General features: G+C 52.5%; 1 protein-coding gene across 7 annotated transcripts in view; it reads right to left on the minus strand.

Moving 5' to 3' along the window:
* Positions 1-17,140, minus strand: part of TMCO4 (transmembrane and coiled-coil domains 4) — a 110,325-nt gene that overhangs the window by 55,430 nt on the left and 37,755 nt on the right. For all 7 annotated transcript variants that reach the window (XM_065929954.1, XM_065929955.1, XM_065929952.1 and 4 more), the window contains 3 exons: positions 8,024-8,156; positions 600-697; positions 58-201 (listed from right to left, as the gene is read on the minus strand). In XM_065929954.1, coding sequence (XP_065786026.1) covers positions 58-201; positions 600-697; positions 8,024-8,156 — 375 coding nt within the window. The remainder of the gene's footprint in view (positions 1-57; positions 202-599; positions 698-8,023; positions 8,157-17,140) is intronic.

The following is a 17,140-nucleotide window of genomic DNA, read 5'->3' on the forward strand; positions in this document are numbered from 1 at the left end:
GGGGCTGGGCCACCCGGCCGCAGACCCCTCTCAGCCGCCGTTCCTCTGGAGCCTCACCTGTCAGGCCGGCTCCAGCTGCGCCGAACAGCGAGGTCATGATGGCGATGCCGGCTGCTGAGCCCAGAGCCGCGGCCCCGGCGCTGCCGATGACGGTGGCGGCCCCGGCTGCGACGAGAGGAGCGGCCAGGCCCCCGGTGACGCCTGCAAGGACAACCACCCATACGGGGGACGTGGGGGCGTGAACGCATGGCCTCCCGACATACAAGTGAACACACTGCCTCTGCACGTGGTGGTGGGGAGGCAGCCCCCCCAGCTGATCCCCCTGCAGTGGACACCAAGCGAAGGGATGCGGGGGAAGGCCTAGCGGTGCCGCCGAAGCACCGGATGGCTCGAGCAGGCGGCTGGGAGGCAGCGGTGTGCGGGGGACCCAGACCACACAGGAGCGCGTGAGCTGCGGCAAGCAGTCTGAGTTTCTCCCCAGAGCTAGTGGGAGAGAACAAAGGACTTTTAACATGCAAGTGAGCAAGCAGTCCATCCTGCGCCCTCGAGCCCGTTCCCACCCTCGCCCGGCCCGGCCATGTGTCACCAGCCCATCTTACCAATCACCGTCCCGCCTCCCACGGTCGCCAGGCCTATCAGCAGGTAGCGCTTCCACTTCCTCCTGTTCTCCTTCTTCTTCCGGGATGCCTCGGCCGTCCTGCGGGAGAAGAGGTTGCTCTCTAGGGCCAATCGTGCCTGGGCAACATTGACACCACCCCTCCTCCCCAACCCCCCAAACTAACATCCGTGCCGTGGGCTCTATCATGCAGAGCGAGGTACCAAGGTTACCCCAGGCCCATCCATCATTGACGGTCTTAAAAAGCTGAAAAGGTTCTAAAAACCCAGTATGTGGGATATGCTACTTACCGAGTCGATCCGTCCTAACAGGGTTGCAATTTGAATAATGAAAAGACAAAGAAGTAATAACAATAACAGCAAAAGAAGCACAAAGGTATCTTTACACAGATGGACTTGGGATGAGTACCAGATAATTACAGACTCCATCACCTCGCTCTTCCCTTCCCCACCCCGCACTCTGCCATCTGCGCCTATCTCCCTCTGTGATGTTTGGAAAGCAATTTTCCTTGAGAATAATCCTTTCAGACATGAGTTAGAGAAATGTCTGTGCTGAAGACCTTGGCTTTGGGGCAACAGCTAGAACCATCTGGACTTGAAATTTGAATGTGACAAGCAGTGATGGAAACTGGGGTCAGGTGACTCCTGAGAATCCTTCCCATCTCGAAGGCCAACTTTCCTGTCTGACGTTGGGCCCGTGGTGCTTTGGGGCAACAGGGAGCAGGACGGGAGATGGGGGCAGGGGGCGGTGCAGAGATTACCAGGGTGAACTCTGAACTGAACCTGGAGTTTGGACAACAACTCAGTGCTGGAGCGATGGCAGATGACGGTGATAATGAAAGAAGGGTTAATATTTATTGAGGACTTTTAACATGACTGCCACTGTGCTTTGCACTTCGAATGGCTTATCTTATCCCAGAAGCAGTTTTCCTTTTTATTGTCCGCGTATCACAGACAAGTTTGGGGATAAGCGTCCCCGGCTTCTGAGCGGCAGTGGGGATAAGCTCAGGGTATGTCTGGCAAACAGCCTGAGAGCTGGCCCTGCATGTGGGGACCCAAACGGAGGCTGCTCCCACGAAGCTCCATCTCCCGAAATTCAGTCCGCCCTTTGGTAAAAAGGGGGATAAGAATGCTCCCTCCTGAGGCTGCTGGTTTGTAAAGATTTTTAAATTCACTGAGGAATTTAAGTCTCCTGCTAAGTCTCCTCCTGCTCTGTCCTGAGACCAGCAACACCGTTGACCAAGATCACTCTATCATCCTGGGACCCAGAACCAAGACAGTGTGGACTACATTTAATTTAATTCATGCCTTCGATCAACAGACTTTTACGGAGCGTGGACAGTGGGCAGGTACTTATGTGTGTCGGCAAACAGGCTCACGCGGTCCTCAATCAGAACTGTTTCCTTCCCACCTCATGCCTCTTGAACCACATGTAATAGCAACACAGTTAATCCTCCAGTTAGCGAGGAGAAGTGGGATTTGAGATGGGCATTCAGAGACCTGCTGTGTATTTTGGTTATCGGCCCGCTCACCTAAACCAACTGTCCCCTAAGCTCCTCCAGGGGGTACAGCCCAGCTCTTCTCGGTTGCTTCACTACTGAGCGGAAACCAGTTCTCCACGACTGAAACACACGCCCTCAGATGTTCGGGAAGAGGTTGAACCACACGCATCGATCATCACACGATGGTGATGAAGGGCCTGGGTTCTGCAGTCAGGTTTCAAACCCTGCAAACTAGGTTTGGAGCCTCCTTCTGCTGTGGTGGGCCATCACCGCTCTCCAGATGTTTGCTTAAGCCCTGCGCTGGTCCCCCCTAAGGAAAAATGATCCTTCTCTGCCCTGCTGAGCTGAGTGGCCCCATGACCCGCTTTGGCCAGTAGGGGGTAGGGATCTGTGCCACTTCCTGCTAAGTCCCCTTCTGCTCTGCCCCGAGACCAGCAACAATGTTGACCAAGATCACTCTGTCATCCTAGGACCAGGACAGTGTGGACTAAAGCCACAGCTGACCTGAAAGAAATGCACCTTTTTCTTGCTGACACACGGAGGTCATTTGTTACCACAGCAAAACCTAGCCTATCCTGATGGACAGAGCCTCTTACTAACCTCGGGATTAGGTACAAATAACTCATCCTGTCTGAGTTTCCTCATTCATGAAGAGGGGATAATAATAGCCCTGAATTCCCAGCGGTACTGGGGGGGGCTAAAGGAGAGTCCACACACAGTGACTGGCAAGCTGTAGTGATTCAGTGTGTTTATAGCTCTCATCGTTCTTTCCACGGTTACGATACTTTCCTCAACACAGGCTGGAGATATACTTTGGCCCTGAACTGCTGGCACCATCTGGGGCAAATGGGAAGGCTGGAAATGAGCTGCTTTCAGCAGAGTTCAAGGCCTGAGGAGGAATTCCAGCTGCTGGGAGAACATACAAGAGGAACACGCAGGGGCCACGAGCAGCTGGCTCTGCAGACCGACCAGCAGTATCTGGTTCAACAGTCGCTGCCTGGCAAACAGTCTGCTAACTGGGGGCAGAAAGGTTTCAGCCCTGCTCTCCAGGAGCTCACCAGCTCACCTGAGTTTTCTGAGCTTCAGTTTTCTCACTTTGGGACTGGAAAAGATGATAGCCCCAGAAGGTGACCAACGTCAAGCAGGAGGATAATATAACCGTGACCGTCTGCCCCAGTTTCTCCCTCCCTCCTGGCTCCTCCTCTGCCTTGAGGATGGGTCACCTCTCCAACAGGACACTCAGGCCCCCGTGACCTGCCCCTGCCCTCCTCACAGCCTCATGGTTCATCAGTCCACTTTACCCTCCAGAAACACTAAACTGCCTGCAGGCACACCTCCTAAGCCTCAGTCCTGCGCTCCTGCTGCCCCTTGGCCGCCAAGGACCTTCTCACCTTTCTTTGTCTGGATAAACACATTACTCACCTTCCCAGAGTCGTCTCCTCCAGGAAGCCTGCCCTGGGCCTCAAGGTTGCCTATCTGCTCCTACTCCAAACTTTCCTAACCCTCTGTACTGTATTAGTGTGGAATTCTAGACCGTTGATTTTCAAAGGGTGGGCTCTGGATCAACCACATCAGATCTCCAGTGGGGAGTTGTTAAAAGCCCTACTTCCCGGGTGAGGAAACTACTTGCAACAAGCTCTCTGGTTATCTCAAGTCTGAGAGTCGCAGGGGTGAACCTTCAGGACACAGATCAAACCTTTCCCGCACTCCACCCTCAGTGGCTGGCCCTGGGACTGGCACTCGGATGGGGCTCAGAAGATGCTCTTCGGAAAAAAAGATTTGGAGGTGAACATCTCACTGCAGTGATCTAGTCCCCTGCTCATCGTCCATGTCTATGAAAACCAGAGGGCACAAACATTTTGGCTAAATAAAATATTTAGCCAGAGTTCAGGCCATTCACCATCAAGAATGAAACTTTCTTTAGAACAAATCCCAGGGAGGTGCCTGCCTGACTGAATTTAAACAAGAGGAGATACTGGCTGTGAGTCACATCTACGATGCTCCCATACTGGGAAGTGATGATTCAGAGCACGATGTTAAATCCAAACGAAGCCTTGTTCCTATTCCTGACTTTGCCTGCTGGTGAGGCGCCATGGCCATCCGTGCCATCACAGAGCCACTGGCCACACTCACAACCTGGGATGCCGGAAGTGACCTTGAGCTGGAGTTCAGGCCAGCCTCCCAAAGACAGAAGCGAAAGTTGCTCAGTTGTCTCCGACTCTTTGCAACCCCATGGACTATACGATCCATGGAATTCTCCAGGCCGGAATACTGGAGTGGGTAGCCTTTCCCTTCTCCAGGGGATCTTCCCAGCCCAGGGATCGAACCCAGGTCTCCTGCATTGCCAGTGGTTTCTTTACCAACTGAGCTGTCAGAGGCTGAAGCCAAAAATGCAGATTAGGGCTAAATCCCAGGCTGAAGTCACAGCTACCTTGTGAGGAGCAGACAACCACACTGCTCATCTCACGGCCCCACAGAGAAATTTCCCTCACGGCCACCTTATCTCCCGTGAGAGGGGGCTCCTTCCCCTTTTCTGTCCTCATGGTCACCCTTCTCGTTTTTTTCCAGAATTATTTCTTTATGACTGCGCTGGGTCTTCATTGCTGCGAGCGGGCTTTCTCTAGTTTCGGAGAGTGGGGGGCTACTCTCCAGATGCGGGGCGCAGCCTCTCACTGCAGCGGCTTCCCTTGCTGCGGACCCCAGGTGCGAGGTTCTAGGGGCACTGGCTTCAGTAGCTACGCGGTACCTGCGGCTCTAGGGCCCTGGAGGGGGCTCAGTGAGGCACACGGGCTGCATGAGGCACACGGGCTTAGGCGCTCCGCAGCACATGCAATCTTCCCACACCGAGGACAGAACCCGTGACCGCTACGTTGGCTGGTGGATTCTTATCCACCGTAGCACCAGGGAAGTCCACCCTTTTCTTTCTTTATTTTTTTTAATCACTTTCTCCAGTCAACAGAGAGGGGGTGCTTATCTCTGGGGAGTCTAGAGATACATTCTGAGTAAAAGCTCAGAAAGCCCATAGAAGAATGATCTTTGTTGGCTTCTTCAGAACTAAGGAGCAAACTGGGGGTACCCAGCCACGCCCGGAGGGGATGCGGTGAGTGACGTTCAGACTGGATAAGGAAGCTGAATCGGACGGTGTCTCCAATCACCTGGCACCCTGGGCGAGTGATGTCACCCTCTGATCTTCCGTTCCTTCCTCTGCCAAAGCCTCAGGGGACTGCAGTGAAAATCCAACTAGCCGGTATCTTGTGCCGGCATCTAGAGAGCACTCAGTAAAGGTTAGATGTGATGGGCTCGTTATTGTGATGGGCTCGGCATCAACCTGCAGCCTGGCATTCACTGTTTACTACGTGCCAGGGACTGTTCCAAGCTTTTGATAAGAATGAATTAATTTAACCCTCTGGACAGCCCTATGACGAAGATACGGTCACTATCCCTGTGCTAGAGACGAAGACACTCAGGCACAGAGAGGTGAAGTCCCCCAGCCAGGAGGGGCGGCTCGCATGGCCGCAGGGCTCAGACAGGCCCCGAGAACAGAGAGGCGGGGCATCGCACCCTGAACCCCAGCTGCAAAGGATCGCCCCGGGGTGCCAAGAAGCTCACCTTGCAGAAACACAAAACCTCAGGGGTGAAGGACACCTACACGCAATTCGATCCTCTTCTTGGACAGGTGGAAACACGGGTGCTGATGCCAGAGGGAAAGCAGTGGGCCCAGGGCCACAAAGACTCGGCAGCAGAGTCAGAGAACCAGGCTGCTTGGCTGACCAGTCCCTGGGCTTTCCCTGGGTCCCAGATTCTTTCAGAGAGCACAGATGGAAACTAAAGGTCACCAAAGTTCCTAAAATTTAGTTTCAAAAATGACACCTGTGGAGTATTTCCCCAAGGTGGCCCCACACTGAAATAACACCAAAGTTGCTGCTCAGTCTCCAAGTTGTGTCCGACTCTTTGCAACCCCACAGACTGCAGCGCGCCAGGCCTCCCTGTCCTTCACCACCTCCCTGAGCCTGCTCAAACTCATGTCTATTGAGTTGGTGACGCCATCCAACCATCTCATCCTCTGTCGTCCCTTTCTCCTCCCGCCCTCAATCATTCCCAGCATCAGGGTCTTTTCCAGTGAGTCGGCTCTTCGTACTAGGTAGCCGGAGGATTGGAGCTTCAGCTTCAGCATCTGTCCTTCCAATGAATATTCAGAGTTGATTTCCTTAAGGATGAACTGGTTTGATCTCCTTGCTGTCCAGGGGACTCTCAAGAGTCTTCTTCAGCACAATTCGAAAGCATCAATTCTTTTGGTATGTTAGCAAATGTTGACATTTATCAACAAGTAACTTTGTGCAGAGCTTCCCAGGCCAACGCAGGAGATGTAGGAGACATGGGTTCAATCCCTGGGTCATGAAGATCCCCTGGAGGAAGAGGGCATGGCAACCCCCTCTAGTATTCTTGCCAGGAGAATCCCTATGAACAGAGGAGCCTGGCAGGCTATAGTGCGTGGGGTCACAAAGAGTCAGACACGACTTGGCAACTGAACACACACACACACAACTCTGCAAGGCCTGCTCGAAGCACTGTACATATGGAAACTTCACTTAAGCCCCACACGAACCCTTTGAAGAGGGTGCTATTATTATCCCCATTTGCATGTGAGGAAACTGAGGCTCAGAGAAATTAATTAACTTGCCTAGGATCGCATGGCTGGTAAGTGGCAGAGGTGGGCTGTTTCACAGCTCCTGATCTGGCATGACTGGTATTCTTGGAACAGAACCTCTGGGTAATACGTTTCTTTCTGACAACAGATTTCCAAACAATCCTCAAGAGTTTCTTTCATTTCAAGACATACTTGAAATGGTACAAATGTCCAACACATCCAAAGGTTCTGGGCAGCCCTTGTGACTATGGTCACTGGCCTGGGTCCAGGTCTTTCTTTACTGACACAGCTCTGGGAGTCAAAACAAGGCTATTTTGGGGTTATTTCGACAGATTAACTTTCCTTCTTTCTCAAGGAAACAACCCCCTCCCTTTGCCCTACAAACCCGGGGCGGGGGCAGGGCGGATCTAGTTCTGAGCTTGGCTTCAAAGCTAAATTCTCAGCTGGGTTGAACTGGCATAGTCTGGCTGCTCAAAGAAAGCCTTCATGGCTGAACAAAACTCAAGGCTAGGAGATGTGCCTGGCTGCAAGGAGCATGCAGTTAGGCTGTGACTGGGACTGATCTATTACTCTGGGATCAGATCCTGCGTAGGGTGCTTGACAAACAGCTGAGCTCTGGCCAAGTTTGCCAGGAAAATCTCCCTCGACACACACCTGACCACACAGAGAGCAAAGCCCATCAGCCTTGGCAGGCGTGGGGGCGTGTGGGGAAGGTAAGGACTCTGGGTTTGGAACCCTTGCCGTGTGCCAGCCCTGCGCCAAGCACTTGGTAACAGTTGTGTGTGTTTTCCAGAACGACCCTAGGAGGGTGTTATTCTCATTTCTATTCTACAGATAAGAATATTACAGCTTAGAGAAAGGGGGGCCACCTGTCCAAGGTCAAAAAGTAAACAGGTGTCAGAAGCCCGGCCACTCTGACCCACGGACAAGGGTGTCATAAGAGCTGATGCGCGGTGGACTGTCAGGGCCACAGGCTGTTAAAGGCACAGACTCAGGGCTCTGAGTGATCATCCGCTCGATCCCCCTCTCCTACAAACGAGGGTGGAGGCCAGAGAGGGCAAGTGACGTGCTAAGGTCACCAGCAAGTCTGGGCTGCACCGGGATTCTCCATTCAGGGTCTCTCAATGGGTGGAAGTCCACTGGAGTGGAAATCCGAGATTCCAGACAGGCGAGAGGAGGGGCAGACTGGACTCTGCTATCTCAGAAGTGGAAGGCCTCTATTCCCGATGGGGGGACCAGGGCCACCAGGCTCCCTTACTCAGAGTCCTCCTCTTTGGTTTCCTTCAGGCTCTCGAGGAAGGTCTCTTCCAGGAGGTCCAGCTCCTCCAAGGGCGCTCGGAGGAGGGAGGCCATGTGGCAGATGAGGACGCGAGCCCGAGCATCGTAGTGTCCTCGAGAGAGAGAAAGAGTAGGGGTCAGTTCAGCTCCCAGGCACAGAGATGTTCACTGCAGTACGATGGATGAGACCCAAACCCGAGACACGTCCCAGACGCAGGGCCCCCTGACAGCGGTCCATTTAACAGAAGCACAGCTTCTGGGGCAGAGCAGTGGGTAACTATTACAAATGTGAACCAGAAGCAAGGTGGCGTTTTTCACTGGCCAAATTAGCAAAGATCAAATGCTCACATCCCAAAGCTGTTTAAGGAGGTGATGTCATGATTAAAACCAAATCCCATTCCACACTGACTACTAGGCCCCTCGCCCACTCCATGACCTCACCTTCTAGAATGTTCCTGCTACAGGGCCTTTGCTCTTGGGCTGTTTCCACTACTTGGGAGGCTTGTTCCCCTGATATTGTGGGTCTCCTTCTCCTCCTTCAAGTCTCTGTTCCAATGCCTCCTCAGAGTGGCTTTCCTGACCCCGACACACATCACTCTACCCCTCAGCCTTGTATATTGTTCCACACAGAGCTTGCCCAAGTCTGACATCATTTACTTTTGTTTTGTCTCCCCCCGTGAAGTATAAAGCCTGTATGTATAAACCTGTGTGTTCTCTAGTCCTTATAAGGAGAGCACCCGATGTAAAGAATAAATGTTCAGTTAATGACCCAGGTAGGGGTCATTTGCCTTCGCTCAGGTAGAAGTAGAAATTGTGAGAGTCATCTCACAAAGTTCCAGGCAGAGGACTCTGGGCCCACGAGGAGCCCTCTACGAACACTGCAGAACCAGCCTCCTCTGCTGGGCGTCTGCAATGCTGTGTGGTAGCTCTGCAGTCTTCCCCGGAACGAGGAGCCTCAGAGCGAGCTGCAGTCTGGCAGCACTTGTCCCACTGCCCTCAGCTGCCTCCCTGGATGCAGATCTGGCTGCATGCTGGGAAACAGCAGGTCACGTCTTGGGGTTACTGATCAGCTGATGTTCCAAGAATAAGGGAGCTCCCTGCTCCCTCCTAGGATCACAGACCATTGAACGTAGGTCATGACAGAGCTGTGGAAATTAATAAGCCTTGGCCATGGTGATTAATTGCTGGTGATGATAATCAGCCATTAATTCAGACTGCACTGGTCAAGGTTGCTGTGATTCAGTTTCTGGAATATAAAGTGCCAGGTGCCAGGTGATTAAAAGCTTCCAAGGTATTCTTGAGCAAGGGACTCTGGAATGTCAGCCTCGTGGAAGGGTCATATCAAGGACCTTGACAGCCAGACTGCTGGACTTGGAGCTGAGTTTCTACTTCAGGCAGGTGGTGAGTGGTGGGGGGGCGGTGGGCAGGAATCCCGGGCTACCCAGGGCAACTTGCCAGGCAACTGACTGACTCCTTACGGGCCAATCCATCCTGTCTCAAGGAAGAGCCCAAGCTGGGGCTCAGGCCAAAAGCCTGGGCATCGTTCTTGACTTTTCTTGTTGCCCTTCTCCTGACACCCAGGCTACCAGGTAATACTGACAGCTGCCCCTCCAAAACGTAACCTGAGTCTGAGCGCAGCTCCCCACCTCTGCTGTCACGGCCACCGGGACAGCCACAGCGCTCCACCAGCCACCTCACTTTCACCCTTGCCCCCACACTCTACTTGCCACATAGAGCTTGAAAGATAAAAGTCACAAATGTGGGAGGTTCTCTTCCCCTACTTGAAACTCCACAATGCACTTGGAATAAAATCCACATTTTCCCCCATGGTCTGCAAGGCTGTACACCATCTGACCCCTTCCTACCACCCTCTCCCACCTCACTTTCTACTGGTCCCTATTTCACACACCAGGGTTTGTCCCACCAAGAAGACAAGCTCATTCCTGCCCCAGGGCCTTTGCACTTGTTCTAACTAGCAAACCCCTGATCTCAGAAGGTCTGGGGCTCTCATGCCTAGAAGCAGCAGTATGATGAAGACTCCTTCTCCTGCGACCTCTGCAGGGACAGAAACCAGCATCTGCGGTGCTCCTAAAAATGCTGGGTGCCACCCGACAGGTTTGCAGTCGTGACTGCTAATCTCCCCAATTGTGAAATTAAGAGACACCTGCTCCTTGGAAGAAAAGCTACGACAAACGTAGACAGCATATTAAAAAGTAGAGACATTACTTTGCCAACAAAGTTCTGTCTGGTCAAAGCAAGCGTTTTTCCAGTGGTCATGTATGGATGTGAGAGTTGGACCATAAAGAAAGCTGAGTGATGAAGAATTGATGCTTTTGAACTGGGGTGTTGGAGAAGACTCTTGAGAGTCCCTTGGATGGCAAGGAGATCAAACCAGTCCATCCTAAAGGAAATCAGTCTTGAATATTCATTGGAAGGACTGAGGCTGAAGCTGAAGCCCCAATACTTTGTCCACCTGATGCGAAAAACTGACTCCTTGGAAAAGACCCTGATGCTGGGAAAAAGTCTGAAGGCAAAAGGGGAAGGGTGTGGTAGATGAATAGATGGTTGGATGGCATCACGGACTCAATGGACATGAATCTGAGCAAACTCCAGGTGACAGTCAAGGACAGGGAAGCCTGGCATGCTGCAGCCCATGGGGCTGCAGAGTCAGACGTGACTTAGCGACTGAACAATACCATCCCAGGCAGAGCCCGAGGCTATGGGCCACAGGCACACATATAAATGACCCCGCACCCGGGCAGTCTATTCTCTGGAAAATCTTGGAGGGGGACACGAACTCTGCCCTGAGCCAAGCCGGAGTAACACCAGCCTTCAGCTGCTGGGCAGCCCCATTGCCACCCCAGTCTCCACCCTTGGAGTCCAGTTGGTCCCTCTGGCCTAGGAGGAGCAAGGGACAAGTCCAAAGTCACCCAGGGTGTCCGGACAGACCCAGGGTTAAAACTCACACCCCTGGGCTCCTTCTCTCACCCTTATCTCAACAGAGAAGCTACTGTACTTTGAACTTCACCGTCTAACACTGTGCTGTGCATTAAAGGGTGAACAGCACCCATGGAGCGTGGCACTCAATGCCAGGTGCATCTCAGGCACCATAAGCCCCACCTTCCCTGCATAGCCACAGGCGCCTCCTCGGGGGTACACCCTCAGCAGGACAACCCCCACCGCCAGGCACTGAACCAGCCCCTGCTCCCAGCATGGCTCTGAGTCCGGGAGCTGCAGTGACCAGCCTGGGGTTGACCTTGCCTCCCCGTGGAGAGCAGCAGCATCCCAGACCTTTGGAAAGAGACCACTGCCAAGCCCTTCCCTTGGAGGGGGGGTGGTGCTGCCCTCAAGACCAAAGGAAATGAACTCAGGCAGAAACTCAGGCAGTTGCCACGAAGACTGGCATTTGAAGGTTCATCTGATTACCTTTAGAGCTAAATGGCTTCAGACAAGTTTCTTGACCTCTCTGAGCCTCAGTTTCCTCATCTGTACCATGGGGGCAAGACTATCTTTTTAATCTGGCTTTTGTTGAGATGCAATGAGAAGACACATGTGATGAACCTGGCCAGCACCTAGGATGCAGTAAGTGGTCAAGTATGAAAGCGAAAGTGTTAGTCGCCCAGTCATGTCGGACTCTCTGTGACCCCATAGATTATAACCCACCAGGCTCGTCTGTCCATGGGATTTTCCAGGCAAGAACACTGGAGTGGGTTGCCATTCCCTTCTCCAGGGTATCCTCCCGACCCAGGGATCGAACCGAGGTCTCCTGAACTGCAGGCGGATTCTTCACCATCTGAGCCACAACGTGGCTCTATAAATTAGTCCTCAGATATAGGTGGCTGGAAAGTGAAAGTGTTAGTCACTTCATCTTGTTCAACTCTCTGCCACCCCACGGACTGTGGTCAAGAAAGGGTGGCTGACAGGACCCTTTTCATGATAAACTGTCGTGTTTCCTAGCTCCTTAGATGCTAGGAAGCAAGGACTGCTGGCGTGAGGCTGTGAGCTGCTGAGTCAGCCTGGGGACCTGTCTCACCGCTCCCTTCGGGTCCGAAGTCACTCTCAGGCCACGTTCACACAACCACTTACCCAGCCCACTGCACTGCCATCCCTCGATGGACCAATTTTTCTTTTTCTTCTTCTCGCTGTGCCATGTGGCTTGAGGGGTCTTAGTTTTCCAACCAGGGGTTGAATCTGGGTCCCAGCAGTGAAAGCGCTGAGTCCTAGCCACTGAACTGACAGGGAACTCCCCCAACTCTTCTCTTCTTGTTTTCTATTTATTTATTTACTTGCGCTGAGTCTTAGCTGTGGCATCCGGCATATAGGATCGCGTTTCCTTGATCAGGGATCGAATCCAGTCCCCCTACATTGGGAGCGTGGATTCCTAGCCACTGGACCACCACGGAAGGCCTCCCCCTAACTTTTCTAATTGTACATGTTACATAGCATTCTGAATATTAATACCCAGTTCCACCCTCAGTGAATTTTTTTCATACAAAGTAACCACACCTACCTCCAGTCCCATGCCCCCCGGGCCCCCACACTGGGTGCTGGGTTCTAAGATGCACCCTGACTCAGGGCAGGACTTGACCTCAGATGGTTCCTGGTATGACTCCTGCCTATTCTCGGCTCGTTCTTGGGGGGACAATGAAGGACGCTCGGTGGCAACAAACATAGTTCAAGGCCAGTGGTCGTGGGAGCCTAGGGGGCTCTTCTGAGACCTTCCTCCAGCTCCACCTTCTTAGATGCCAGCCTGTCTGGCTGCTCCTCCAGACCCTGCCACATGGGGTGCTCGCTCTTGATTCTGGCCTCATCGAGTCCCCTTAAAGGCAGCTCTAAGGACGAGGGCTCTATCATTTCATCCTCTCGTGGGAAGGAGAACACCAGTCAAGAGTGCACACTGGGCATCTTTCCTGGCAGGTCCAGTGGTTAAGACTCCTAGCTTCCACTGCCAGGGGCATGGGTTCGATCCCGGGTTGGGGAACTAAGATCCCACATGCTGCAAGGCCAAAGATAGGAGTAGACTCTGGAACCACAATGCCCGGCTTCAACTCCTGCCCTCCTTCTCCCCAGCGGTGTGACCTCAGGCAGCAGGTTTCCCTTTCTGGGCCGCCAGGGCCTCGTCAGTACAATGAGGGGGCAGGGGCAGCATCATCTACCTCCCAGTGTGGGTGAGGGGTTGAAGCAAATTATAAACCTCTCTGCTCAAGGCTGGCCCACCGCAGGCACTCCATGAGCATCGGCCCTAGGGAGAATTCCTCCCGGCGCCCAGCAGACGCTTGGCACGCACAGTGGGGCTCAGTTCTTAGTGGCTGAACGGGTGAATCAGTTCAATACTGCTAACAAGCTTGCCGAATCTTGAGAATCCTGACGGAGACCCTGGCCACCAGGTGATAATGTGTGCATTCCAACACAATCGAAGATGACCGCTCAGGCTTTTCTGATTCATCGGCGAGGTCAGCTTTGCAGTTCAGTCATAAAGACAGGGTCAGAGAGCGGAGCTGAGTTTACAGTGAAGGTGGTTCTGTCTCCTGCAGCTGCACCTCCTTGGGTCCCAGCGCCCGGAGCCAATGCTATCTTTGGATTCAGGGTACAGAGGGCGAGAACCATGATTCAGTTATGTCTCCGGCTCATAATTCACCATGAGACTCGTTGCCTTAAATGGAATTTGAAACTTATTTTGAAATTTCACCTCTGGTTACCTAACCTCCTGAGCCTAATTTCCTCTCAATGGAGATAACAGTTATCTATTCTAGCAGTTGATCTAAGGGATTATATATTATACAATGCAGTCGTTCACCATCTGTGTGCACGACCCAGGAGAGCAACCGGGTAACTTTTATCTGTTTGTTTATTTGTGTAGGCTGCATCGCACCTTAGTTGCGGCATTCAGGGTCTCTGAGGCATCACATGGCCTCTCTAGCTGCTGGGTGTGGGCTCAGTTGCCCTGCAGCATGTGGGATCTTAGTTCCAAGACTAGGGATTGAACCCACGAGTCCTGCATTGCAAGGTGGGTTCTTAACCACTGGACCACCAGGGACGTTCCTAGGTCACGTATAAAGACCACCACCTACTAGTAAACCAGCCCCACCTGGCCACACTGTGGGTCCTGGGCCAATGGTTCTCCACTGGGGACGATTCTGCGCCCCCCACCCCCACCCCAAGAACATCTGGTAAAGTATGGAAACATTTCTGGTTGTCCCAAGTCAGGGAGTGCTATTGGCATCCTGTGAGAAGAGGCCAGGGATGTGGCTAAATCTCCCACAAGACACAGTGGGGCCCCACAACAAAGAATTATCCAGTCCCCAAAGTCTGCAGCGCCGCCGCTGTGAAAACCCGGCTTAGTGAGCTCAGATTCAGATTAACCTTCAACACATAAAAGGCTTATTCTTCCAGCGAGGTGGGCCAGAGGCTTCGTGGGTTGTTACTGGGTGAGGAGAAGAAAATGGTTAGTGTGCAAAGAAATTCCACCCTACTGCTGCCAAGACGGCGTCGTTCTGTGACTAAGATCCCAGCATCGTCAGTAAAGGTCAACCTTCCAGGAAGTTCTGAGACATGCAGCTTTTCGTGTTGATTCCTTGGGCTGATTCCGTGACTAATCACCCTGCCTCACACCCAGAGAGAAACGCAGCCACACAGACAGACAGCTTTCCTCTGTGCTGCCTGTCCTGCCCCCTCGGTCTCTGCAGAAAAAGGTGGCTTAACCCTACAGTTCAGACAAACCACCTTGCTAGTGTCTAAGTGTGTGGTCTAAGGAAAGGCCATCCATTCTTCCTTCTATCCATCCACTCTACTATCCCTCCATCCAGCCAACAAACACTAAATGTCTACCATCTGTCCATCAGCATTGCAGACGCTTGGAAACAACGGTGAAGAAGCCAGACAACAGCCCTACCCTCATGGCGCTTACAAGAAAGGCCTTGAACAACTGGCCCAACTATGACACTGACCTTCTCCTCATAAGATCCTTGACTGTGTTCTTAGGACCAAAGACAGTTTTGTTTTGCTTTGAAGTAGCACTGAGCTCTCGCCTCTTTGTATTTGCAATTGAAGTTCAGAGAAGTTAGGTGAGTTGACATCACAAGTGTCTTGGAGACAGGATGAGAGTCCAGGTTTCCTGGTTCGCAGGAGTTTCCCCTTTCCCCACGACCACCACGGCCCTGCAGCACTCAGGGCCCGCGTCCTGTGTGCCCCCTCTGTTCTCAGCACTTGACCTGGGTTATTTCACTCAATCCTCACCACCGCCCTATGAGGGAAAGAGTACTGTGGTTCCCATCCGATGCCCAAGGAAACTGAGGCAGAGACACTCAGCAACTTGCCAATGAATTTTAACACCAGGCAGGCAGATCCCCCAACGCTCCCAGGTCTTGCTCCTTCAGCTCAGTTCAGTCGCTCAGTCGTGTCCGACTCTTTGCAACTCCATGGACCGCAGCACGCCAGGCTTCCCTGTCTATCACCAACTCCTGGAGCTTGCTCAAACTCATGTCCATGGAGTCGGTGATGCCATCCAGCCACCTCATCCTCTGTCATCTTGGTCCTTGGTTCTTCATTAATAAGGACAGAGCTGGACATGACAACAGTAGCCACCACCACCGTGGGCGTCATTTTCTCAACCACAGGCTTCCGCTTTACCCTGACAGCCGACAATGTGCTGTTTTATTTGTTGGTTTCTTGTTTGTTTTTTACAAATTGAAGGTCTATGGCAACCCTGCATCCAGCGTGTATCAGTGCCATTTTTTTCCAACAGCATTTTAAAATTAAAGTTTGTCCATTGAATTTTTTCAGTTCAGTTCAGTCGCTCAGTCGTGTCTGACTCTTTGTCACTCCATTTTAGACATGGTGTTATTATATACTTATTAGGCTACAGTATAGTGTAAATATAACTTTTAGATGCACCAAGAAACCACAAGTAGTCATGTGACTTGCTTCATTGTGGTGGGTTGGAGCTGAACCCGCCATCTCTCCGAGGCCCACCTGTGTCCGATGAGGGCCATCTGGATGGTTTGAGGGTACCTCTGCCTTCTGGGGAACTTTTGAGCTCTTCCACCTGCTCCCACGGGGAGTCCTGGTGTGTCACTGACCCTGCTCCTATTTGTAGACGCCAGCATCTGGAGGGGCTTTGAGACAAACCAAAGGCACCCCGCAGATGCTGCCAGAGACTGGTATGCTTTAGACATGCGTGCTCAGTTGCCGAGTCGCCTCTGACTCTTTGTGACCCCATGGACCTCTCTGTCCACGGAATTTTCCAGGCAAGAATACTGGAGGGGGTTGCCATCTCCTCCCCCAGGGGACCCTCCCGACTCAGGGATTGACTCTGCATCTCCTGAGTCTCCTGTCTTGGCAAGCAGGTTCTCTACTGCTGTGCCACCTGGGAAGCCGGCACAGACAAGAGGGTTTATTATATTCCCGTGGGGATGCCTCTGCATGCCTCCAACTCCCAGGGGTAAAATCTGAGAAGGTTTTTGTTAACAGCACTTATTTTAGAATCTCGGCTCTGCCACTTAACAGCTTAGGACAGTTACTTTACCTCTCTGAGCCTCAGTTTGCTCATCCGTGAAGTGGGAATGTCTGAAAGGATGTAGGATGAGGATGCCGTGAAACAATGTTTGACAAGGGCCAGGTACAGTCACCAGCATGAACAGGTTCTTAGCAAGTGGTGGTTACTCTCAAGAGAAATTTAAAAGGCAATGCCAGTCTGAAGCTCCAATGCTTTGGCCCCCTGATGCAAATAACTGACTCATTTGAAAAGACCCTGATGGTGGGAAAGATTGAGGGTAGGAGGAGAAGGGGATGACAGAGGATGCGATGGTTGGATGGCATCACCGACTCGATGTACATCAGTCTGAGTAAACTCCGGGAGTTGGTGATGGACAGGGAGGCCTGGTGTGCTGCAGTTGATGGGGTCACAAAGAGTTGGACACGACTGAGTGACTGAACTGAACTGAACTGAACTGAATGCCAGTTTAGAGGCTGCCTACAAGTACCAGACAATGATATTACAGACAGGGCACTTCAAACCCACTCTATTCTGTGAGAGCCCGGCCAACATCACCCACAGCAAAGGGTGGTGAGATAAAGTGTCCTGGGTGCTCACGGGCCC

This window comes from Muntiacus reevesi, chromosome 3, assembly GCF_963930625.1.
Source record: "Muntiacus reevesi chromosome 3, mMunRee1.1, whole genome shotgun sequence".
Taxonomy (NCBI): Eukaryota; Metazoa; Chordata; class Mammalia; order Artiodactyla; family Cervidae; genus Muntiacus; species Muntiacus reevesi.